Raw genomic sequence first — 27,676 nt, forward strand, 5'->3', positions numbered from 1 at the left:
TTGTCCCCCATACACAAAAGATAACCTCACGAGCAATGTCACTTCTCGGTTTGTTGTATAGATTTTCTGACATCACCGATATCCACGCCCTCCGAGCCTAATGTATCTTGCGTCCTACCGATTATTGAATTCGCATCTCCTATCTGGTCTACCCCTTCACCCACTATTCTGAATCACATTGACCGCGTGCAGTCATTCTTCTGTGCCATTGTTAGAGCCAGAGTATCTGATTGTCGAAACTTGAGCAGTAATCAGATACTGGATAAGTTAAACCTTGGCCCGTTTTCTAGTCGCAGGAAAGTAGCCGACCTTAGATTCCTACATAACGCTGTTAACGGTTTATTTCGTTCCCGCGAACCTGCATCCTTCTTTTCCTTACATGTTCCATCTCGCAAAACCAGGACTAATCCGCCCCTTCATATTCCGTATTCCCCCCTCTCTCTCGTTCAAAAAAGTTTATTTATCCGCATACCAACCCTCCTTAACTCTTTATCTTCTGACAGGAACTTGGACGTTTTTTCCTCGTATGCCTCCTTTAATCGATTCTTCCTTAACCGAGTTCATTTTCTTCATATTCCTTTTTTCTCTTCTCATTGCTGTCTTCTCTTTTGTACATAATGTATTAATGTTTTACTGTACTATACCATTACTTATGTGTTATATCTGTATTTATCTTACTGTGCCTAGCTATAAGTTCTTCTCTTCGTTTTACATTCAATCTTCAATTTTCCTCGTTGTTTCTTTTGCCTTTATATTTTGTTCTTAATTGTTGTGTCTACAGTTATTTTAATATTTTGTTAGTTTTTAATTTTTTTCCTCTATTTTTACCATTAGATGTTATTTCCTCATTGTTCTTCCACTTATTTTTTTATGTTTGCCTTGTGCTACTCCACTGTAAATATCTTTTTCCTTTGCGGAACTCTGTAATTCGGCTTCTCGCTGTTTTGGTTTCCCAAATAAATAAATAAATAAATAAATAAATAAATAAATAAATAAATAAAGGTCCAAGAATACTGGTCTAATGATACTACCTGCTCCGACGTGTAGTCAGTTCTCAAAGCATAACCTTTTCAGACCGTGTACGCACAATTATGCGGGTTCGTATTTTATTTATGTCTGAACTTATTTGACTTTTTATTGGCGCTAGACCGTACTGCGGTGCTTGTGCGGGACACGTAGCATGTACTTCAGCTGTTTTTATTTAGTACATGACCACCAGGGAGCAGGAAGAAGAGTTTAAAAATACAGTTCATTAGCAATATGGCGGGAAGCAGTAATGCCTAAAGTAAGTATTTATTTATTGCATTCATATTAATCTAGAAGCTTTACTGAATATCAGAATATAATCAATGAAGTGTAGCAAAAGTAAATTGTGAACTTACAATATCGTACGTAATACCATGAGGTTTTGAATGTTGATACGCACATATGTACGGGCTAGGTTTCCTTACAGGCAATGCATGCAGGAGTGCTGGGTGCTGTCACAAAAAGGACTGTGAAAGAAAAACTCTTACTCTACACGAGAAATGTAATGTATAAGATTTTAATTGTTTAAAATCGCTCCACACTGTAAAATAGAACATTTGATCATGTTCATGTGCATATTCACATGTACTGAGTTGATTTTTTTTCAATTTTTTATTTTTTGCAAGTAGTGAATGAAGTCCTGACACGCACAATTGTGTGGGTTCTGTTTTTCAGCCGATGGTTCTTATTTTGTAAAATAAACTGTAAAAACATGTATTTGAGAGCATTTTAGTAAGTTTTTGACGTTTTGACACCTCCAGATTTCTTTCAGGTCTGATGACAAGCTGTTGCTGCCAAAAGGGCATTAATAGAAAAACTCCTCCTCAATGTAGAAAATGTAACGTTTACTTGTGTTTGAACGAAGATTTAATTTTTCTAAATTATTCCCCACTGTAAAATAGAACATTTCATCATGTACATATGTATATACACATGCATTGAGGTAATTTTTCTTTTTTGTAAGTAGTGAAGTAAGTCCTGACACGCACAATTGTGCGGGTGCTTTTTTCAGATGTTAATTTTTATTTTGCAGAATAAACTAAAAATATATGTATTTAAGAGCATTTTAGTCAGTTTTGACGAACAAACAAAAATTCACACCGCCAGTTTTCTTTCAGGTCTGAAAGGGATAAGGCCCCCGGACGTTGCATTATCGCGCTAAGTGTATAATTGTAACATTTAGCCGTAGCCTTGAGTTACCCAGTCATATCGCAGTATCACTTCTAGTTAACCACTAACAAGCTGATATGTATAACACAAACTTTCCGTACCTCCTTTCCTGAGGGCTTATCACCTTATCACGGTAGAACCTAGTGTATAAAAAAGGTATTGGGTGTGGTAGAGGACCACTGACAAGATGGGCTCTTCAACGCGATCATGTCTCTTGCTGCTGGCTCTAGTAGTACTGGTTCACGGCGCGGCGAGGTCCCGCTCGGCCAACAACAGCTTCCCTGATGACTTCCTCTTCGGCTCTGCTACCGCGGCGTATCAAGTGGAGGGAGGTTGGAACGCGGATGGTAAGATATATTTCTCGACTATACCGTAATAAGTAGGCTCAGTTTTTAACGATTTAAAGATAAGTGGTATAGAACTAAATGAGGCCACAGCACTAGTTGCAAATAGAGGATTGTGGCGACGTTTAGTAAATTCACAAAGGCTTGCAGACTGAACGCTGAAAGACATAACGGTCCATAATGATGATGGATGTGTGTATATGTTAACAAAAGAATTCAAGTGTTTTGCAATTTATAAATTTGATGACTCCATGATTAACAAAAGTACCTCTTTCTCATAAACTTCCCAACAAATTGTCAAGGAAATTTCACAGTATGATCTCAATATGTATAGAAAATAATCCAGAGAAGCATTTTTAATATATTGTTATTTAATTAATTTTATTGTTTAATTACTTTGTAAACTGAAAACTATCCGGAATAACTTGATATTTTTCTTGTATATCTCGGTGTTTAAAGTTTTCCCCAGTGTATATGTTTGTTATACTCAGTAATTGGTGTGCCACGAATCATGGCTCTTCCTTTCCCAGTTTCTGAGAAAAGTGTTGCTGTATAATGAAAATGGTGATTCTGACAAAGTGCACTTTAAAGTTGAACTCCATTTTTCCTTGCCATTCTTTTTATCAAAAGGCTCTCCAGAACTGTACTGAGTGTCCTCCTTTCCTTCAATATTTCTCTTCTTGTATCTTCTTTTCTGTCTTGTGTTCTTTTCATGGTCTTCGATGGATTTCTCAGCTGCAGTTATACATTGTCTGTCAATTCTCTTCAAGATATCTCGAGTGAATGCTCCAAACTTGAAGCCCATTCTCTGCAAGACTTTTATCCTCTCTGAGTTGCCACCATTAAATGCAAGAACTGCATCACAAACTGCCATTTAACTACCATAGCTGTGTAAAAATGTTATCTACATACAAGGGCATTCAGAGGAGCAGTGGCGGTTTCTGGTATAGCGCAATGGAGCAATGAACCTCCAGTTTATATCAAATTTTATTCAACTACTTAATATTCATAACTCCCTTGTCAATCTCGAAGCTCTTGCTTAGCCCATCTATCCGTAATATACTCGTATTGGCTTTCATTTCATGTGAACTGCGCACGTTCCGTGGCTGGATACTTGTCTGGAATGAACCCCCTTCGAAGGCGCTCTCTCCGTCCGTACCTGGGCGAAGGGAGTGGCTAGGTGCGGGGGGATATCGGCCGGCACGTAGACAAGACCAGGATATCGCAGAAACAGATATCTGTAGTTTACGCATGCGCAATATGCCACTCTCTCTAGTTTTGTCGGGGGTGTTGGGGCAAGGTAGACTGACCTTGTGTTGGGGTATGTGTCTGCCATCTGTTGCCCTTACAGGAATTCAACTACGTAACAGAAAATAGTGCACATAATTAGCGCTAGTGCTGAAGAGCATCATTACTGCCAGCAGTCACATTAAACTGCCAAATTCCAATTGATGTATTTTCCAAAATTTTGCCTTCTTTGGAATAATTACTTTTTGGAGAGAAAATTAACTTAAAACTCACCGAGGCAAAGAGTAGCGGGAATGTAATACCAAAGAAAACGCTAACTGCCTAGCCACAGGAGTTCTTAAAATTAAGTTACCAACATTTCGAACATGCATCCATAAAGTTTACTCTGTTTTTCAAGTGTGATGCTAGTGTTTACAACAGTTTGCAATAGTTATCATAATTTGTAATATTATTGTACGCTGTGCAAGCGTGTGAGTGTTTTTCTGCATTGTTGTGCCGTTCAGAAACATAATTTTTAGGACATAAAGAAGTAACAATATTTTCTCCGTGTGTGTATTTTTGTGCACTGTAGTTGCGTCCATAATATTTGTTCTGGACATAATAAGTTTGAAGAGTGATATGACACTTAAGAAGACAACCTCTCTTTCTCTCTCTCTCTCTCTCTCTCTCTCTCTCTCTTGAGCGTAAACTTTAGATTAAGGATGCCGGACGCCCAATGCCTGATCTTGATATAACGAGGCATCCTAAAAGTAAAAGTAATGAAATCGTGCGTAAATTCAGATTGGATTTATACCGTATAAAATAATCGAATGGATCTGTGGGTGCGAAATTACTAACATGTTGATTTTTTTCCTTTTTTATGATTCATGAGTGATGAAAGCAAAGGGACTTGGACCAAAGTCGGAGTGGTAGATATAGGATATCTGCCCAAAAAATAATAATAAAGTAACACAGAAGTTCTAAATCTCATATGCTTGCCCATTTACAATTCGATCTCCTGGGAATACACGATAACCGTCAGTAATTTGACTGTGCTTACAGGCAGTCTGTGGAAAGAGACAACGACCAAGTACGAAAAATTCGTTATGTGCTGTGTAAAGTTCTGTGGCGCGTTTGAGATGGCATTGCGCGGGCATGACGAAACAAGTGAATCATCGAATACTGGCATATTTCGAAGCCTCGTCAATTTTAATTCTGAAATTGACGTTGCATTAAGAGACCATCTGTTCAAAGCTACTGTTTTCAAAGGCACCTCGAAAGACATTCAGAATGATTTGCTTTCGTGCAGGTATGAAATCTGCCGTGAGGAAAAAAATCACCACAGCGCACTTCATTTCGGTAATCGCAGATGAGACCACCGATATATCAACTACAGCACAATTTGTTATCATTCTTCCCAACGGTAAGCCAGTTGAAAGATTCTGGGGTTTCCTCTACCCTCTAGTCATGATGCTAAGACAATATCAGACTATTTAAAATTTTCTTTGAGCGAAGTTGTGGATAATAGAGATAAGTTGATTTCACAAGGTTACGATGGAGCAAATGTAATGAGTGGTCACCATTCAGGGTGCAAGTTCTAATCAGGGAAGATTTTAGGCATGCACATTATGTGCACCGTTATGCCCATTCTCTGAACTTAGTCATGGCACAGGTGACAGGGGGGAGAGGAGATATTGAGGGGGGGATATTTCCTTCTGTTGAACCCCCAGTGACGAAAGTCACGCGCCGCCACTGATTCAAAGACTCATTCAGATTCTGCGTTTTTCCACGAACACATTTTTAGTAACTCGGAACTGGACAGAAACCTGAATATTGGTTTGATGACTTTCAGGATCGATTCCGGAAGACTATTCTTGTGATTGTAAGGAATGCCATCTCTCTGACCAAGTTTATAACGACACCAATTAATGGGGCACACATTCTCTTTGGGATATTCGTCTGTGGATAACATGTGGTCACGACGACAGCTTCTTACACATTTTTAAGAACTTTTCGTGGTCGTGCCATGATTTAAATCAATTTAAATAAACAGAATCAAAACAACGAGAAGTTATTGAAAGAAACGAAGCAAATACAAGTAATCACACTTTGTAAATAAAGATTTATATTGTTTCCGAGGAGAGTACAGAGAGGGCGCTGCGAGCAGAACATGTCGCCAAGATACAAATCAGCTGATTTTGGGCACCTATCGTAAATCGTAGATTTCAAGGATTCAACGTCGACAAACCAGACTTATTCTATGCAATTTTAATGTGTTACAAACATAAAAAACACGTATTTTCGTTGTTGTGATAAGTGAAGTACACCAGTCTGAAGAAATATAGTAAAAATGCAGTCAGAGATTTGAAAAGTGGATATACTAAAGACAATGGGTTGGGATATAGTACCATATCTCAAACAGTGGCGAAGCTAGGGGGGAATCTAAGAGTCTCAGATTCCCCAGACGAAATACGAATAGTAAATTATTGATATAAGGCACGAAAATTATGTCTAATAAACTTAATAGACTTCACGGCTCTCCGATCTGCCGCGCTACTCGCAGAGCACTGAGCCTAGCCATTGAGTCTGGCTTCAGCCAGACTCTTACCTTTCTGCTAGCGGGCGGGGCTTGTACTGGTTGCTATGACAACGTATGACGTCATGCAGCGGTAAGTGCTCGCTTTGAAACCTAGCTGGGAGTCTAGTCTCCAAGTCTCGAGTTACGAGTTAATGTTTACGTTCTGATCTGTTGATCTGTGAAGTTTACAACTTATTATGAGTGGTCCGTGTTTTGTGAAGAGTTGCCAGTATTTTTTTAATCCGTTTATAATGAATGAAAGTAATGATCTTATTACATACTTGCTTCGAACTCCATTTTCTTCTTTGTCTTTCGAAGAAAAATGTGCCCTGAAAGACAAGCGGCCACAGCCATTATTGAAAATTGTGCAAAAGGATGGAAACCAAATAAGAACTTTCCAGTCCCAATGGTATAAGGATTATACATGGCTTACAGCAAGTGTGACAGATTGTAAGTTTTATTGTTACATTTGCATATTATTTGGAGGTGATAGTGAATGGAATGAGGGTGGCATCAGTACCCTAAAAAATTTTCATAGAAGAGCACGTAAACACCAGATTTCAAAAAGACATATTCAGAACAGTGAGCGTTTTCTTCTTCTCGGCAGGAGTAGAATAGATCATGCGATATCAGAAGCGGCTCGTCTTGCAGCTCTAAAGCATAATGAGTTAGTAAATCATAATAGACGGGTTCTTGGCAGGTTAGTTCAAGTGGTGTGTTTTCTCGGAGAACAAGAACTTCCATTCCGTGGGCATGACGAGAGTAGTGACTCCGTAAATAAAGGTAATTACCTCGAGACCTTGGAATTGCTAGCATAAGAAGAACAATTCATGAGAGAGCATCTGGGAGCAACTTCAGGATTTAAAGGAACTTCTAGTGACATTCAGAATGAACTTATTGACTGTGTAACTCAAGTGATGAATGAAGAGATTCAGAAAGAACTTTCTATTTGTGAATTTGTATCAGTTCAGGCGGATGAAACATTAGATACATCTTGTCAGAATCAGATGAACATTATATTTCGGTATTGTGTTTGTTATAACGTTCAAGAGAGGTTTGTGGGGTTCTACGACGTCTCAAAAGATAAAAGTGCCACTGGACTGTCAGCCGTAATATTGGATGTCTTACGAAACTGGGGTGTAGAAAAGAAGTTAATATGTCAGACTTACGACGGGGCTTCCGTAATGGCGGGTTCTACAGGGGGTGTTCAAACTATCGTAAAGCAAGTTTGCCCACATGCAATGTTTATACATTGCTATGCACATAAGCTTAATTTGGTACTCTTGTATGGAGCATAATCTATAAAGAAAGTGCGTCTCTTTACTTATGATTTGACTGCCTTCCATACATATTTCAGCAAGTCATCAAATATAACTCAAGTCCTAAGAGATAAAGGCTTTAAACTTTCCCCGGCATGTACGACACGTTGGAACTTCCACTCCAGAGCAACACTAACAATAGCATCCCATTTCAAGGACTTGAAAGAAGCTCTTACACACATTGTTGATAAAGATGAAGAATGGGATGGCGAATCTGTTAATGGTGCTATGGGACTGGTTAAGAGATTAGATGACCTTAATTTCCTCTTCCTGTTGTGCGTCTTCAACAAGATATTTTGCTACACGGATCATTTATTCAAGGTGCTGCAAGCAAAATGCTCATCTAGTGTAAATATCTGCAACCATGAGATAAAGCAAACCATAAATAACTTAAACAATCTGAGAAATGAAGAAACAGTGAATGAATGCATAGACACCAGCAAAGCTCTCAATACCGCAATGGCAACAGAATCATTTGTAGTACATTAGCATATGAAATAATTGATACCACCGTGGTACAGATGGAAATACGGTTCTGTGACTTTGAAAACTTCCATTTTGCAGAATTATTGGATGAGAATCAATTTAAGCCTTACAACACAAGTTTTCCCTCAATGAAAATAAAACAACTCCTGAAGATGTACCCTTTTTTCGAAAGTGAACAACTGACAAATGAACTTGTGAATGTGTACTCTGATGAAGTTAAACATCTACCAAATACTGCTAAAATATATGTTGGATAATGGTCTGGACAAGGTTTACGAACAAACAACACGTTTGGTTCGTTTAGTTCTCACATTTCCAGTGACAACATGTTCGAGTGAAAGAAGTATGAGTGCGCTAAAACGCATAAAAACCTTCCTGAGGAATTCAATGACCAACAGTAGACTATGTAATTTAAGTACACTTGCGATAGAGAAATCTCTATTCCACGAACTGTCAAATAATCAGAGCTTCAGGGACCGTGTCATTGATGCATTTGCAGAGAGAAAGGAGCGCCGCATACACTTGCTAAGCTTGAACAATATTCTTAGACTCCCCAAGTAATATAGCTAGCTTCGCCACTGATCTCAAATACTTATTTGATTATTGTTTGGTTGAAGGAGCTATACCAGATGAATGGAGAGTTGCTATAGTAGCCCCTGTGTATAAAGGAAAGGGTGATAGACATAAAGCTGAAAATTACAGGCTAGTCAGTTTGACATGCATTGCATGTAAGCTATGGAAAAGCATTCTTTCTGATTATATTAGACATGTTTGCAAAATTATTAACTGATTTGACAGAAGGCAGTTTGGGTTCAGGAAAGGTTATTCCACTGAAGCTCAGCTTGTAGGATTCCAGCGAGATATAGCAGATCTCCTGGATTCAGGAGGCCAAATGGGCTGTATTGCGATTGACCTATCTAAGGCATTTGCTAGGGTAGATCATGGAAGACTACTGGCGAAAAAGAGTGCTATTGAACTAGAAAAAAGAGTGACTGAATGGGTGGCTATATTTCTTGAAAATAGAAACCAGAGAATTAGAGTAGGCGAAGCTTTATCTGACCCTCTAATAATTAAGAGGGGAATTCTTCAAGGCAGTATTATTGAACCTTTATATTTCCTTATATATATATATATCAATGATATGTGTAAAGAAGTGGAATTAGAGATAAGGCTGTTTGCAGGTGATGTTATTCTGTACAGAGTAATAAATAAGTTACGAGATTGTGAGCGGCTGCCGGGTGACCTCGATAGTGCTGTGAGATGGACGGTGGGCAACGGTATGATGATAAACGGTTTTAAAAGTCAGGTTGTGAGTTTCACAAATAGGATAAGTCCTCTCAGTTTTAATTACTGCGTTGATGGGGTGAAAGTTCCTTTTGGGGATCATTGTAAGTACCTAGGTGTTAATATAAGAAAAGACCTTCATTGGGGTAATCACATAAATAGAATTGTTAATAAAGGGTACAGATCTCTGCACATGGTTATGAGGGTGTTTAGGGGTTGTAGTAAGGATGTAAAGGAGAGGGCGTATAAGTCTCTGGTAAGACCCCAACTAGAGTATGGTTCCATTGCATGGGAGCCTCACCACGATTACTCCATTCAAGAACTGGAAAAAAATTCAAAGAAAAGCAGCTCGATTTGTTCTGGGTGATTTCCGACAAAAGAGTAGCGTTACAAAAATGTTGTAATGTTTGGGCTGGAAAGACTTGGGAGAAAGGAGACGACCTGCTCGATTAAGTGGTATGTTCCTAGCTGTCAGTGGAGATATGGCGTGGGAGGACATCAGTAGATGAATAAGTTTGAGTGGCGTCTTTAAAAGTAGGAAGATCACAATATGAAGATAAATTTGGAATTCAAGAGGACAAATTGGGGAAAATATTCGGTTATAGGAAGGGGGGTTAGGGATTGGAATAACTTACCAAGGGAGATGTTCAATAATTTTCCAATTTCTTTGCGATCATTTAAGAAAATTCTAGGAAAACAACAGATAGGGAATCTGTCACCTGGGCGACTGTTCTAAAAACAGATCAGTAGTGATTGATTGATTGATTGATTGATTGATTGATTGATTGATTGATTGATTGATTGATTGATTGATTGATTGATTGATTGATTGATTGATTGATTGATTGATTGATTGATTGATTGATTGATTGATTGATTGATTGATTGATTGATTGATTGATTGATTGATTGATTGATTGATTGATTGATTGATTGATTGATTGATTGATTGATTGATTGATTGATTGATTGATTGATTGATTGATTGATTGATTGATTGATTGATTGATTGATTGATTGATTGATTGATTGATTGATTGATTGATTGATTGATTGATTGATTGATTGATTGATTGATTGATTGATTGATTGATTGATTGATATCTTTTCACAGGTAAGGATTAAAATCTGTAACTGCCAGGGAAAACGAGTATAAGTCAGAAAATGACTTGTGCTCTTCTCCCATAGATATATATTAACACGTTTACTTGTACCGTTGGGACCAAATGAAATATTAGGCCTAGGTACATATCGTTTAGTTCTGACTTATGACTACATCGTACACTTACCTTACTTTGAATTTTTTTGACATACTCGTTTTTCCTGGTAGCCTACATTTATTTCTGGACCTCACAGCACAGCTGTAAGTTCCGCACCATGACTGCACGGCTGAGCCGGATGTCCAGAGATAGAAAGTTCGAATCCCGGTGCTGACTGGCTACCCTTAGAGTAGTGGTTTTTCCAGTGTTTTCCAATACTCCTTCCAGGAAAATGCCGGGATGGTACGTCGTATAAAGGCCCCTCCCCCACCTACCTGAATCCTAGACCTTAAAAGCTAGTTACATACACTGGGTTATCAGACAAATTCAACAAACACCTCAGTATAAGGGGATGATGGCCGATATGTCCCAAGCCACTCAAGTGAAGTAACAACAACATCATTTATTTAATGTAAGATATAAATGTTTGGGGAGGGGGAATAACAATGGGCGTGTGTGCGCGCTTATTCATATCTATAGTGGCTGGTAACCTAGATGTTAGGTTTTTCTATGTACGTTCATGCATGATATTGGCTGATAACCTAGATGTTAGGCCCTGTAAAACAATAATTATCATCATGACTAAATTTACATATGCAAACTAAACGTGAAGGTCTTTTAATAAGTGTGATAATGGTGATAGCCGGTTATTTATGTTTGGTCTTTGTAACGACAGAACCTTGAGGTTATCACCTGCATTAGGTATTGGTAATTTCAAAGTTTCTTTGACGATAATGATTATAGGTGCAGTGGGGACGATTGCGTTATTATCGGTCACGTTTCTTGAATTATAAGGCTTAACCAGCATAAAATCGGCATTATTAGAAATGCAGGTTATAGGTATGTTTTGTTGAGTTTATTATTTGCAGCACCGTGAAAATATTTTTAAAATAACTATTTCAGACTAATATTACGGAGAAAAACTAAACTTGTGAAATTAGGCACAAGTAACTAAAATAGGTTAACACCGTCAGACCTATTCACATCATCGTGTCGTTTAACTAATACATAAACACATCAGAATATTACACATTATACTTAACACTTATCATACAAAAAGGAACGGAAATATTCCTACGGAATTGGATTTATCACCATCTTCAATCGTTTAAATCAATTAATCATAAGCTGCACGCTTAAATCGGGATTTGCCCTAAATCAGCTGATCGGTCAGAGCTTGATGTTGGTGCCACGCTTGGCCGGTAGAAACATACGGAGCGCCCTCTCTATCTATTTCTATGCTCTAAGAGGAGAATATCCAACAGTCACAGTACAAGACAAAGAGAATAAACTCCATAGCATTGATGTTGTTTCCAAAGTACACAGATAGAGTGACTGGGCGAAATTCATATAGTCCAATCCATACCCACAAGAAGAAAACGCGCCAAGACCATCAGCTAATCGATTAGGGCGGCTAAACCAAGAACGACCCCAATCCTCAGACCAAGACCAACTATAATATCTCAGACCTTAACCGACCTATTGAAACTGTCCATAATGGCGGCAGCTGGAGTGCTAGCATGCGTTTGTTTTGATTTGTGTAAGCCATGTTGTTACCAAATATTTACGGAAATTTGAATATTATTAATCGTACATTATATTTATATCTATTTATAGTCTTAAGAAGGTTATAGATCCTCTTTCAGTGCCGTAAGAAACTGTTTGTTCTCAAAGAGCTTATTTATTCCAACAATATCGGTGGTGATTAGGTTAATGTTGATTCTTGTGTTCTTCTCTGAAAGTTTTTCTCTTCAGTTTTAGTTACCTATGCCATGTGTTTATAGTTTAATGTGCTGTGTGCCTGGATGTAAGTAACAGCTTCAGTATCTCCGTTTCCAAAAGACCTAGTATCAAGGCAAAATTGGGTTAAGAGCATTCGTAAGGAAAACTATGAACCGATTCATAGGACTAATAATGTTGTGTGCATTAATCATTTTATCATTTTGAAATCAAATGCATTGTTAGGGAATGGATTATATACCCATAGAAGGAGATGATCTAATTCGAGTGCCACGCAAACTTCCGAAGTTTAAACTAATGATGCCTATCCTAGCATTTGTCTTATCAGCCAACGTACCTTACTACAAAGAACATTAAATCAGTCCCAGATATTATGACTAAAATTTATTATTTAGAGACTAAATTAATCTTAAACGGTGGCGCAAGAATGATGTAATTAATTTTCAACGGTTTACAATGAACATGCGTAAACTAAACCTAACCCCATTTCCCGTAGAGTGAACATGAGGATTATGTTTTTTTTTAATATAAAATACAATTATGCCATCAATTCTGGCGAGTTTTTAGCTGACGAGTGCTTTAGATGGTCAAGTGTATCATACAAATATCGCTTGTATCTACTCAACAATACAGGTGGATTTTGGAGGGTTGAAATTTTGTTAGAGAAATTATTTTGCGTTTTTTACATAATGGGCTATGGTTAATCGTGGTGTTAGATAGTATTTCATGTAAGGTTAATAATGTGCTATGTTGACATCCATATATCGTATTTGCTGACCGGAGATTCATATGTGAAATATTTTTATACTCTGTCTAGTAGATAATATGGAGAGTTCGGCGGCCGCCACCTGGCTCCCAGGGGCCCGCTCTACCACCGCCACCCGGGAGGCCTTCCCGCGAGAAATTTGAATTTGTAAACAAAGCCACGTGCTTTTTGACAGCTGTCATCTACAACAACGCATCGCTAACCTCACTGCTGCTATCTTGACGGGCCTAAACCTTAGTGGTGCCAACGTAACCTCACTAGCGCGAGATTTGAATTGGTAAACAAATTCACGTGCTTTTTTGACACCTGTCATCAACCACCTTGCATCGCTAACCTCAGTGCTGCCCTCTTTACGGCACTGCTAAAAAAATTCCGTCAGCTGTCTTTAGCTCTCTTGTTTGGAAACAAACCTACACGCTGTTTTGACAAGCAGCCATCTTTAATCAACAGAGCACCGTGCTACCCTCTTTAGCTACATACCTTTGAGGCGGATATTTTGAAAAATGCTTTTTGACAGCAGCCATCTTTAATCAATAGAGCATCGTGCTGCACTCTTTAGCTACTTACCTTTGAAATGTGCTCTTGTTTGGAAACAAATCCACGTGCTTTTTTGACAGCAGCCATCTTTAATCAACAGATAACCGTGCTGCACTCTTTAGCTACTTACCTATGATCGGTGGAAAACGGTAAATAAAAATGTAAAAAGACTCTGGGATGGGTTTAAAGAAATTGTTGAGGAATGCGAAAACAGATTTGTACCTTTAAAGGTGGTAAGGAATGGTAAAGACCCACCTTATTATAATAGAGAAATAAAGAGACTAAGAAGGAGGTGCAGACTGGAAAGAAATAGAGTTAGAAATGGCTGTGGAAGTAAGGAGAAATTGAAGGAACTTACTAGAAAATTGAATCAAGCAAAGAAGGCAGCTAAGGATAACATGATGGCAAGCATAATTGGCAGTCATACAAATTGTAGTGAAAAATGGAAGGGTATGTATAGGTATTTTAAGGCAGAAACAGGTTCCAAGAAGGACATTCCAGGAATAATTAATGAACAAGTGGAGTGTGTATGTGAGGATAATCAAAAGGCAGAAGTATTCAGTCAGCAGTATGTAAACATTGTTGGTTACAAGGATGATGTCGAGATAGAGGAGGAGACTAAGGCCAAAGAAGTAACAAAATTTACACATGATAACAATGAAATTTACAATAAGATACAAAAGTTGAAAACTAGAAAAGCGGCTGGAATTGATCAGATTTCTGGGGATATACTAAAGACAATGGGTTGGGATATAGTACCATATCTGAAGTACTTATTTGATTATTGTTTGGTCAGAGGAGCTATACCACATGAATGAAGAGTTGCTATTGTAGCCCCTGTGTATAAAGGAAAGGGTGATAGACATAAAGCTGCAAATTACAGGCCAGTAAGTTTGACATGCATTGTATGTAAGCTTTGGGAAGACATTCTTTCTGATTATATTAGACATGTTTGTAAAATTAATAACTGGTTCGATAGAAGGCAATTCGGTTTTAGGAAAGGTTATTCCACTGAAGCTCAACTTGTAGGATTCCAGCAAGATATAGCAGATATCTTGGATTCTGGAGGTCAAATGGACTGTATCGCGATTGACATGTCTAAAGCATTTGATAGGGTGAATCATGGGCGACTAGTGGCAAAAATGAGTGCAATTGGACTAGACAAAAGAGTGACTGAATGGGTTGCTATATTTCTAGAAAATAGATCTCATAGAATTAGAGTAGGTGAAGCTTTATCTGACCCTGTAATAATTAAGAGGGGAATTCCTCAAGGCAGTATTATTGGACCTTTATGTTTTCTTATATATATATAAATGATATGAGTAAAGGAGTGGAATCGGAGGTAAAGTTTTTTGCGGATGATGTTATTCTCTATAGAGTGATAAATAAGTTACAAGATTGTGAGCAACTGCAACGTGACCTCGAAAATGTTGTGAGATGGACAGCAGGCAATGGTATGTTGATAAACGGGGAGAAAAGTCAGGTTGTGAGTTTCACAAATAGAAAAAGTCCCCTCAGTTTTAATTACTGCGTTGATGGGGAGAAAGTTCCTTTTGGGGATCACTGTAAGTATCTAGGTGTTAATATAAGGAAAGATCTTCATTGGGGTAATCACATAAATGGGATTGTAAATAAAGGGTACAGATCTCTGCATATGGTTATGAGGGTGTTTAGGGGTTGTACTAAGAAGGATGTAAAGGAGAGTGCATATAAGTCTCTGGTAAGACCCCAACTAGAGTATGGTTCCAGTGTATGGGACCCTCACCAGGATTACCTGATTCAAGAACTGGAAAAAATCCAAAGAAAAGCAGCTCGATTTTCTCTGGGTGATTTCCGACAAAATAGTAGCGTTACAAAAATGTTGCAATGTTTGCGTTCGGAAGAATTGAGAGAAGGAAGAAGAGCTGCTCGACTAAGTGGTATGTTCCGAGCTCTCAGCGGAGAGATGGCGTGGAATGACATTAGTAGACGAATAAATTTGAATGGCGTTTATAAAAGTAGGAAAGATCACAATATGAAGATAAAGTTGGAATTCAGGAAGACAAACTGGGGCAAATATTCATTTATAGGAAGGGGAGTTAGGGATTGGAATAACTTACCAAGGGAGATGTTCAATAAATTTCCAATTTCTTTGAAATCATTTAGAAAAAGGCTAGGAAAGCAACAGATAGGGAATTTGCCACCTGGGCGACTGCCCTAAAAGCAGATCAGTATTGATTGATTGATTGATTGATTCATTCATTCATTCATTCATTCATTCATTCATTCATTCATTCATTCATTCATTCATTCATTCATTGATTGATTGATTGATTGATTGATTGATTGATTGATTGATTGATTGATTGATTGATTGATTGATTGATTGATTGATTGATTGATTGATTGATTGATTGATTGATTGATTGATTGATTGATTGATTGATTGATTGATTGATTGATTGATTGATTGATTGATTGATTGATTGATTGATTGATTGATTGATTGATTGATTGATTGATTGATTGATTGATTGATTGATTGATTGATTGATTGATTGATTGATTGATTGATTGATTGATTGATTGATTGATTGATTGATTGATTGATTGATTGATTGATTGATTGATTGATTGATTGATTGATTGATTGATTGATTTTGAAATGTGGTGGCTGTAAATTTCACGTGTTCTTGTTTGGAAACAAATCCACGTGCTTTTTATGACAGCTGTCATCCGCCATCTTTAATCAACAGATCATCGTGCTGCCCTCTTTAGCTACATACCTTTGAGGCGGACAATTTCAAAAATTATGTTTGACAAGCTGCCATCTTTAATCCACAGAGCACCGTGCTGCCATCTTTATCGTAGTAGTGGGCAGTTTCTGCGTAACAGCTGTCATCCGCCATCTTGCATCGCTAACTTTTGTGCTGCCCTCTTTAGCTACTTATCTTTGAGTCGGACAATTTAAAACATTCTATTTGACAGCAGCTACATACCTTTGAGGCGGACAATTTGAAAAATTCTATTTGACAAGCTGCTATCTTTAATCAACAGAGCATCGTGCTGCACTCTTTAGGTACATACATTTAACATGTGGTGGCGGATAATTTGAAAAATTCCGTCAGCTGTTATCCGCCATCTTGCATCGCTTACCCCAGTGCTGCCATCTTTACGGTACTAAACCTTATCGTTCTGGTGGTGGGTAATGTGCTTTTTTGACGGCTGCCATCTTTAATCATGGGAGCACCGTGCTGCTATCTTTAGCTACATACATTTAACATGTAGTGGTGGCAATTTGAAATTCTATCCCGATGCCATCTTTAATCTACTGAGCACCGTGCTACTATACCTTTGTGAAATTGAATTGTGGTGGCGGATAATTTAAAATTCTGTTAGCTACAATCATTAAACATTAGTGCATTCGCAAACTTAACCTCTCATCTACTATCTTGAAGGAGACTCTCCTCCTCCCCTACCTCCTCGGCCTCCTCTACCTCCTTCTCATCCTCTATCAAGGCATAGCTTTATCGAACACGCATCGCGAAGGCAAGAGTGTGCAGCGATAACATCATTTTGCATGGTTTAGACTTGTAGATTAAAAAATAATCATAACAAGACTAAAATCGATGTTGTTAACTTCAACATATGATCAGAACATCGGTTGATGTGTTTACAACATATCTGGGGTATACCTTTGTTCTAAGAGAAAAATAATAATAAGACTAGAATTCTGAACAGCTTGCGTAAGATAGCGATTGCTATAACCTCCTTTTCCTCTTCCAGCTCTATCAAGGCATAGCTTTACCGAACATACAACGCGATCTTATGCATATCGCGTAGCTAACTCGCTCAGTAAACGATACAGCAACACTTCAAAATGATTTGCCTAGTGCGAAAATCATAAAACCATACTGTGTAGTTAACTCGCTCAGTAAACGATATAGCAACACTTCAATGATTTTACCTAGTGAAAAAAATAAACCGTATTGCGTAGCTAACTCGCTTAGTAAACGATATAGCAACACTTAAAAATGATTTGCATTGTACGAAAATAAAAACACACTGTGCACATATCGCGTAGCTAACTCGCTCAGTAAACGATATAACTTCAATGATTTGCCTAGTGCGAAAATAAAAAACACACTATGCATATATCGCGTAGCTAACTCGCTCAGTAAACGATATAACTTCAATGATTTGCCTAGTGCGAAAATTAAAAAACCATACTGCGTAGCTAACACACTCAGTAAACGATATAGCAACACTTTAAATGATTTGCCTAGTGCGAAAATACAAAAAACCACACTGTGTAGCTAACTCGCTCAGTAAACGATATAGCAATACTTCAAATGATTTACCTATTGCGAAAATAAAAAACCATACTGCGTAGCTAACTCGCTTAGTAAACGATATAACAACACTTTAAATGATTTGCCTAATGCGAAAATCAAAAACACACTGTGCACATACTGTGTAGCTAACTGGCTTATTAAACGATATAACTTGTCTTGTGCGAAAATAAAAAACCATACTGCGTAGCTAACTCGCTTAGTAAATGATATAGCAACACTTCAATGATTTACCTAGTACGAAAATAAAAAGCACACTATGCACATATCGCATAGCTAACTCGTACAGTAAACGGTATAACTTCAATGATTTGCCTAGTACGAAAATCAAAAACACACCGTGCACATATCGCGTAGCTAACTCGCTCAGTAAAAGATATAACTTCAATGAATTGTCTAGTGCGAAAATCAAAAAACGTACTTCGTAGCTAACTCGCTTAGTAAACGATATAGCAACACTTCAATGAATTGCCTAGTACGAAATTCAAAAACACACTGTGCACATATCGCGTAGCTAACTCGCTCAGTAAACGATATAACTTCAATTATTTGCGTAGTTTGAAAATAAAAAACCATACTGCGTAGTTAACTCGCTCACCGCACTGCTAAGACGCTTAGTAATTGCAAATACACTAACATACGTGATGTAAAAAATCAAGAAAGCACAATGCGTAGCCAACTCGCTTAGTATTTGCAAATACATCACCGAAACACACACGAACAAGAATGTTGCGAGATACTACATACTTACATGTTTTAAAAAAAGGGAGAATGAAAAATCATAAATTATTCGTACGCATGTTGTCTCCTCCAAGTTGTAAGAGCAAATAGAAGCAGTACCGGTATAGTGTGGGTTTCTGCTTGCGTAGAACGTGAACAGAAGTAGCATGTTATCTCAGAAAAACTACGCATGACCTCGCATACACGCAAGTCAGACACAATGATAGATATCGCGATTCAAATCCTGGCAACTTATGCCGTCAGGAAGGGCATCCGGCCAGATCCTTGTCAGGAAGACTGACGATCGCGCAGGAAAGGGCTAGCTACCCCGCCTAGCATTTGCTGTCTTCAGGGCTGCCGACAGTAGGGGTTCGAACCCGGTATCTCTTGAAGTAGCGAGAATGATTGCGGGCACGATATGTTGATGGTGATTCATCTGTCGGATGGAGGCGTTAAGCCATATGCATGTCTCTTTCGATAGGAGTAGGCTATGTGCTGGCACTGGGTTTTACCCCCTCCCTCCTGTCGTATATTACATCTTCAGGCAGAGAGTAGTATACAATTTCGAATAACTAGAGTGTGTGCAAAAAGCTAGCATTAAATTCTTTAAGAGTAAGGGCATATAACGCTGTTGATGGTGATTTATCTGTTGGATGGAGGTGTTAAACCTTGTGCAGGCTCCTTCAACAAGAGTAGGCTATGTTCCGGCACCGCGCAGGCTTCTTAATGCTATTCGAGGCTATCTGCTGGCACTGGGTTTTACCCTCTCCCTACTGTCGTATATTACATCTTCGGGCAGATAGTAGTATACAATTTCGAATAACTAGAGTGTGTGCAAAAAGCCAGCATTAAATTATACTAGCAAATGTACCCGTGCTTCGCTACGGTACTCTACATTGTATACGGATTCCTCCGTAAATTACTGTAAAGGCAGTGAGTAGGCCCGTAACTTGGCAGGGTGGGCTCGCGACCACGGACCCTTAGGTGAGTCTCCAAAGCGACTTCAATTTATTAATATATATATTATATTTCACCCCCCTACCGAGGGGTTCTAGGGGCGTCTTGCTCCCACAGTACTTTTTCCACATAGTAGGTTATATTTGTACGCCCCCACCGCAAAGGGGGCTGAAGTTGAACTTTAAAAAATCCGAAGTGTCAGTATTCATGTCAGCGACCCCGAAATCTATGGATTCGACACTATTTTCGATTATTTGTATATATCACTCCCCCCCTCGCCACAAAGGGCGTGAAAATGAAAGGCCTCCACACGTAATACCGTGCGAGTTGAAATAGAACGAAAGTTGACCAAGGGAGGTCGAAAAGGATAGATGAAAGTGAGAAGCCTAGCACAAGGAAACAGAAGCAATGTCAGGACTCAGCTAAGGCCCCGCGATCGCCAACCCATACTCCCTATTTAACAGCCCCTGAGGTTGCTTGTAGTCGCCTCTTATGACACGGCATCATGATAGCACTCGAATTCGACTGCGACTGACAGTAGTAAAGGGAACGTGCCATTATAATGAAAATACCTTCCCTACTTCCAGTCATAGTGTAGTTGGGGAAGTATCATGAAATCGCAGGTGGCCTTGGGTGTTAGCAATCAAAAACGTGATGGAGTTTTTCCGTTTTAATGCCAGGCCACCGTGTGTACTTCCAGTCGCTGTCGAGTTGGAGAGTTCCCATTACAATGGGATATCTTGTTTCCTTTTTCCAATGATAATCAGTTGGGGAGTTTTAACTATAATGGCAAGCGGACTTGTCTACCGACAGTATTAGTCCAATTGGGGAGTTCGAGTAGAAGTCAGAGTCGAGTTGGGAGTTTTAATTATAATGACAGTTCTGCTTACTTATTTTTTTGATATTTGCTTTAGGTCGCACCGACACAGATATGTCTTATGGCGATGAAGGGATAGGAAAGGCCTAGGAAGTGAAAGGAAGCGGCCGTGGCCTTAATTAAGGTACAGCCCCGGCTTTTGCCTGGTGTGAAAATGGGAAACCACGGAAAACCATCTTCAGGGCTGCCGACAGTGAGGCTCGAACCCACTATCCCCCGATTACTGGATACTGGCCGCACCTAAGCGACTGCAGCTATCGAGCTCGGTTGCTTACTTAGTGCCGGTCACAGTCGAGGTGGAGGGTTTCCGTTATTACGGTAGATCATTTTTGCTATTCCCAGTCAGATGAGTTGGAAAGTTTCGGTTAGAAAAGAAGGCCCATTTGTCTACTGTTAGCGAAATGTATTTAGGGTTCTTCAATATAATGGCAGGCCCACTGGTGGGCAGGCGGTCACAATCGAATTTCAAGGTTCCCATTATCATTATAGGTCGTCTTTGCTATCCCCAGTCACTGTTGATTTGCGAAGTTTTCATTGAAATGGCATTTCCGCTTGCCTATGGCCAGTTAGTATCAAGTTGGCGACTTTTCATGACAATGTCAAGCCTTCTTGCCTATTACCAATCAAAAATGTGTTCGGGCGTGTGGGTTATAAAAGTAGGTCCCCTTGCTACTGCCAAACCCAGTCAATTTGGGGGTTCCCATGATAACGGCAGATCTTCTTTCCTATTTCCGGTTATCGTGTTTTGATTATATTGCCAGGCCCCCTTGCGTATTGGCAGTCACAACGAAGTTGGACAGTTTTCATTGTAATATTATTTCAGTTTGTCTACTGCGAAAAACATTGAGTTGAGGAGTTAAAATTATATTGGCAGGCCCCCTTACCTTCTGCCAGTCACAACCGACGTGGGGTATTTTCATTACAGTGGCAGATCCTCTTGCCTATTGCCAGTCACAGTCGAGGTGGAAGGTTCCCTACCGCTACAGACAGTAGATTTGAGCAGCTTTGGTTATGATGACAGCCAACGGCCGTAGCCGTGTTGAAGCACCGGATCCTGTGAGATCTCCGAAGTTAAGCAACACTGGACGTGGTCAAGATTTGGATGGGTTGCCACGCGCTGTTAGGTGGGGTTAAGGGAATGGAGGAGCGGAAAGGGACTGGCCACCCTACCGTACGTAAACTCCGGCTCAGGCACACCTCTACGGAGGTTCGGACCTGCCTTCGGGCAGAATACACCCTTTAGTTATGATGTCAGGCATACTTTCTCTTATTGCCTGTCACAATGGACTTGCGCAGGTTTCATTATAATGGCCGGCCCACTTGCCTATCGATAGCCACAGCCCTCTTTCCTATATTCAGTCATAGTGTAATTGGCGAGGTTTGGTTATAATGGTAGTCCCGCTTGCCTACTGCGAGTCAGAATCGAGTTGAGGAGTTTTAATTATAGTAGCAGTTCCCCTTGCCTACTACCAGTCACATTCAAAATGGGGAGTTTTCATCATCAATGCTGGTAGAGTTTACCAGTGCTAGTCACAGTCGAGTTTGAAGTTGCTATTATAACGGCCGATCTCCTTTCCTATTTCCAGTCATAGTCGAATTGGGAAGGATTTTTATAATAGCAAGCCCCTTACCTACTGCAATTCACAATCGAGTTGAGGAGTTTTAATTATAATAGTACTCCCCCTTGCCTACCACCAGTGTCAATCAAGCTCGAGAGTTTTCATTTTAAGGGCAGACCCCCTTACCTAGGGCCAATCGCAGTCAATTCGGAGAATTCCCATTTTAACGTAGGTCTTCTTCCCTATTCCCAGTCAGTGTCGATTTGGCCAGTTTTCATTATGTTGGCATGCCCCCATTTCAACTTCCAGATAATCAACAGTGTGCTTGGAAAAATTAAGTAACACTGATGATCTTCCCATAATTAGGAGTCTATTCGTTTATGGGATCAATTTCATTTAATTTGTCACCAGTACACGTACTGAAGCGAAGGAAGAACAGAGTCATTGAAGAACCTCTTGATAAACCATGTTTCGTGTTTTATTTTCTGGTGCACATATAAACAGGGACTTGCTGCTGCTGACTCGGGAACATGCGACGTACAGTTGCCCGTGGGAAAAGCAGGGTGATCTGAGGTCAAGTCCAGCAATACTCAACGTCTGGCCTTGGGATTTATTAATAGTCATCGCAAAGCAGAGGCTGACTGGAAACTGCAGACGCTTGAACTCAAACGGGTAGTTGGTTGGGATTAGTGGTATCCGCGGGATAAGAACTGAGTCTCCTTCACCGCATCCAGTCATGATAGTTGCCTCTATCACATGTTTGTGGAGGGCGTTTACCTGAAGTCTTGTCCCATTGCACAAATTAGGTGGGCTGAGATTGCGCATGAGTATGATTGGTGCGCCGATCTTTAAGGTAATTTTGTGCGATGGAAGCCCCGGAGCCGTTATAGAATTCAGGAACTCAGGAGGATAGTGAACTGCGTCGTCAGAGTTGATTACTTCATTGACAGACGTATAAACTGTCTCCTCGCCGTGGAACATTGTGAGGATAGTCGAATTAATGTACGCCGCTTGTTCATTAGTTGGAGTTAAGATCGCTCTGCAGCAGAGCCATGAGATGGGTTTGCTCCTAATATTTTCTACGTCCGGGTACACCGATGAAATGAGAGCTTCAAGGTTAGAAAGCGACAAACAAAATTCATCAGAAAGAGTAATGATCCCGTTACTGTCTCCCAGTGAGCCGTTCCCAATCGACAACAATATTTCAGTGAATGTATGTATGTTTTCATCACCACCTAGATGTACCCTCATATTCTGTGTCAGAGACAGTTTTTTGATATTTGGCCAAAGTGATGATCTCCTTAATGAAGCGTTCACTTCATCTGCTCTGCTCCCTCTTGGAACAACCGGTAAAGTTTGACGAAAATCACCAGAAAAGAGGATAGGGACACCTCCAAAGAAGTTATCACTGTTTCGGATGTCCCGCAGCGTTCGGTCAACTGCTTCAATCGCCTTTCTGTGAGCCATAGTGCATTCATCCCAAATTATAAGACTGCAGTCTTGCAGAACCTTGGATATGTTACTTTGTTTTGTGATGTTACATATTGGTGACTCTGTGCAGTCAAGATCTATAGGCACTTTAAACATCGAGTGAGCAGTTTTGCCACCGGGTAAAAGAGTGGCTGCGATCCCCGAAGAGGCTACTGCTACAGCAATCTTACTATCCTGTCTGATCTTAGACAACAGTAAGTTAATCAGGAATGTTTTTCCAGTTCCGCCCGGAGCGTCTAAGAAAAACATTCTACTTTCCTTATTTCTAACACAGTTTAATATTTCCCGATATACTACAGTCTGTTCATCTGTAAGTTTTGGTTCATTTAATAGAACAAAAGACCTTAACGCTTCTTTATTGTAATTTGTTTCCCTGAGATAGTCAGCATTTAACGTTTGTAAGATCTGAGGGGAAGGAAGGCCGTAAATGTTCAAAGGCTGACCGCCAATCGATAGAACGTATTCTTCGAGGTCTTGAAGACATCTGTCTTCCACATGGGCGATCATTTCATGAGCAGTACCGTCGTTACAGGGGGAAAGTTGTCGTAAGAAATCTTCTGCTAGGCTCTCCTTATATTTGTTCCACAGATCCAACGGATCAGAGAGACTGCAAAAGACTAACAATATGCCAAAAAGCCGGCGAAGTTTTGCTGGGCTTTGTGAAACTATCGCCTCCTTCAGTGTCTCTTCCCATTGAGAGTCATCCAGGAGTAATCCATGGGCTTTGCATGCACTCCGATATGTAGGGTGAAGTATGCCATTGACGGTGCGAAGATCAGTGAAGGATGTTGGTCCCCTGACAGTGAACAGAAGCATGCGTAAATAGAAGCACTCGGAATTATTAGGATGGACTGCATACACTCGGCTAATTACGTGCTGCTTTCTAACGCCCGAAAATGCTACCACAGGTACTCCTTTCTTCCTTCTTACAAATGTACCTTGCTGTTTGTTATACGTATAGTAAGAGGGAACGTCTTCATACAACAGTGTCTTAGCAAAATCATCTGTCTGACATAAGTTAAAGAATGCCATTAAGGTGGTGTTACGTGGATTTTCTACTATGTCATGAGCCGTTTCTGCAGTAAAGACAATTCTTTGAAAATTTTGTAGATGAACATCTAAATGCATTACTGGAGGATACCTTTCATGGATAGGAAATGAAAGAATTCGCCAAACTGCTTCTGAGCTGGATATGTACCTTCCGCTCTGATACTGGCACACTTCATCATTTTTGTCTTGCAAACCTAAGACTGCCTGATCGCTTCCTTTGTTGATGTACTTACAGATGTATTTGATGGACTTAACACTGCTACAGTATTCAACATTGATGTGTGTTTTGAATACCCTAGACAAAACAGGACAGTATGGCACTATCCATCTATTATCCACTTCCATATCCTGTCCATTTATCATAAGGCGTGCAGTGAAGCCACCCATAGAAGGAATCCTGCGCTTGTAGGATGGGTACCCATCGTTCCCTGTGACAGTTTCATTGACGAATGCTCGTGGGTATCGTTTTGAGCATCGTCCACCTTTCATACATGGTGAGCCTACGTTGAAGGATCCGCATGGTCCATGGACCATGTGACATTTAACTATGTTAAAAAGCTGTGGATCTTTATCAGGATCTGGAAATTCAGCACTAATAACCTTATCAATATCGACGGGTCGTATCTTGTCCTCAAGCCATAATAATATGTGGGCGTGAAGCAAGCCACGCTTTTGCCATTCAACAGAGTACATAAAACAAAGAGTTGGCCCAAATATTTGTTCTCTGGTTAGTAAGTCCATGAGAGATTTTAATTTCATGTGAAATACACGTGTAATAATGTCGTGACGATCATTCGCTGACTGACCATTATATACGGCATTACCAATTTCTTCCCATTTTGGATTAGTTGTAGCTGTAATAAAAAGATCTGGACATGAGTATTTTCGCACATAACAGAGTGCATCTTGAGATCGCTCGTGCATATATCGGGGTCCTCCAGTGAAAGTGGACGGTAAAATGACTAACCGTCCCAAATCTGCCATGTTACCCTCGTCCTTCCTCAGGGCGTCTTTAAGGTGAATGTAGCTCTCAGCCCTTAATTCCCTTTGGTGTGTTCTGATATAGACTAACCTTTCAGTCTCTATTTTAGCATACATGTCTACCCAGAACTGATTGGACAGTTGACGGTAACAATGTAAGTAGTTTACCTCGCCTTGTCTTATCATTATACGATAAGAATAAAACTGAAGAGAAGATGTTTTCTTGAGAGGGGTCTTTAGTTCTCCGGTTCGTGGGTCTACGTGGTACAGTAGGAAGTGGTAGCCATCATCTCCACGAGGGAACATCAGGGGATATTGAAGAGCGTCGTATGATCGGTGGGTTTCAGATATTCGTCTCAGGCCCTGGTCTCTTGTCCGAAGCACGATGTCTCGCTTATCACATTCGTGTCCAACCAATATGACAGCTATCTCGTTTGTTGTCGGCTGATTACAACAGCCTCTGTGCTCACCAGCAGGAACTCGGTCGGCGTGGATCACAATCTTGTGGGTGTCACCGTCCGGCATTGTCTCTAGAGTTGTCTTCAGTTCCTTGACATATGGGTTCACATCATGTAACATGCCCTGCAAATCATTAACTAAATGGGTTTTTAAATTTGGTATTATTGCTGTTCTTTGATCTACCTGTGCTTTGTGGTCTGCAATGAAATATATTTGAAGATATTTAGAATTTTCATTGTTTGCAGGGAGAAGTGAACCTATTAAGTGGTATACTTGTCCTTGAATTTTGAATGTTGGCATAAAATTTCCTTCCACTACTTTAGTAGCTCCGAAGCTTGTCATTTGGAATGCGCTGTTGTAGGCTCGCACAAATTGAAGAAAATGGCGAGAGTCAGTATGCGTCCCATTTAACAGAGAAATAAGAAGTTCCGGTAGAGGAGTTACATGATTTAATTTAATTTTTCCGGAAGAGCAGCACATTCCCTCTGGCTCTTGCTTCCATTTGAGAGCCCTACAGAAAGGGCACACTTTACTCAAAGACCCTATATGGGCTCTTGGATGGTAGTCGATAAGAGGGTTATAAGCAAATGCACTTCGCTGCTTTTCATGCCATGGAATCATATTAGGACACCTAGATTCAATTGACGTTGAATGTAATTCTCTAACATTGGCATGTCTCACTCTATCTTCATCTAACCGTCTGAGATATTCATCAGTGGTCTCTGATGAACGTCTTTCTGCTGCACGTTGTCTTTTCTCTTCCTGCTGGACATTTTGCATTTCGTTTAACGATGCGTAGGTACTTCGTCGTTGTGTTAACGCCTGAGAATATTCCTCCGCAGCTAGGTTTTCGCGTGTGAGGGAATGGTGCTCTCTGTCATGCTCCATTCGAGCCATCCGCTGATCCTCTGATTCTGTTTCTCTTAAACGCATCTGTCTAAATCTTTGCGATCTGAGTATTGCCTCGCGGTCTGAAGCAGTCTCAGAAGCCCTAGATGTGGACTGGCGTGCTCTCTGTGAGCGAAGCCTGGCCTCGCGCTCAGAAGCAGTCTCCGAATCACGGTCAGTGCTCTTCCTCAGTCTGTCTGCATTGAGTCTGGCTTCGCGGTCTGAAGCAGTCTCAGACGCCCTAGATGTGGATTGGCGTGTTCTCTGTGAGCTAAGCCTGGCCTCGCGCTCAGAAGCACTCTCCGAATCACGGTGAGTGCTCTTCCTCAGTCTGTCTGCACTGAGTCTGGCCTCGCGGTCTGAAGCACTCTCAGACGCCCTAGATGTGGACTGGCGTGTTCTCTGTGAGCTAAGCCTGGCCTCGCGCTCAGAAGCACTCTCCGAATCACGGTGAGTGCTCTTCCTCAGTCTGTCTGCACTGAGTCTGGCCTCGCGGTCTGAAGCACTCTCAGACGCCCTAGATGTGGACTGGCGTGTTCTCTGTGAGCTAAGCCTGGCCTCGCGCTCAGAAGCAGTCTCCGAATCACGGTGAGTGATCTTCCTCAGTCTGTCTGCATTGAGTCTGGC

At 40.2% G+C, this 27,676-nt stretch overlaps 1 protein-coding gene across 1 annotated transcript in view; it reads left to right on the forward strand.

The window, feature by feature from the left end:
- The first annotated feature begins 2,344 nt into the window (after window positions 1-2,344).
- LOC137497052 (myrosinase 1-like) overlaps window positions 2,345-27,676 on the forward strand; it is a 122,965-nt gene continuing 97,633 nt past the window's right edge. The window contains exon 1 of the mRNA XM_068225645.1: window positions 2,345-2,543. Within this exon, the coding sequence (XP_068081746.1) occupies window positions 2,384-2,543 (160 nt within the window). The 5' untranslated portion in view covers window positions 2,345-2,383. The remainder of the gene's footprint in view (window positions 2,544-27,676) is intronic.

This window comes from Anabrus simplex, chromosome 1 (genome assembly GCF_040414725.1).
Source record: "Anabrus simplex isolate iqAnaSimp1 chromosome 1, ASM4041472v1, whole genome shotgun sequence".
Taxonomy (NCBI): Eukaryota; Metazoa; Arthropoda; class Insecta; order Orthoptera; family Tettigoniidae; genus Anabrus; species Anabrus simplex.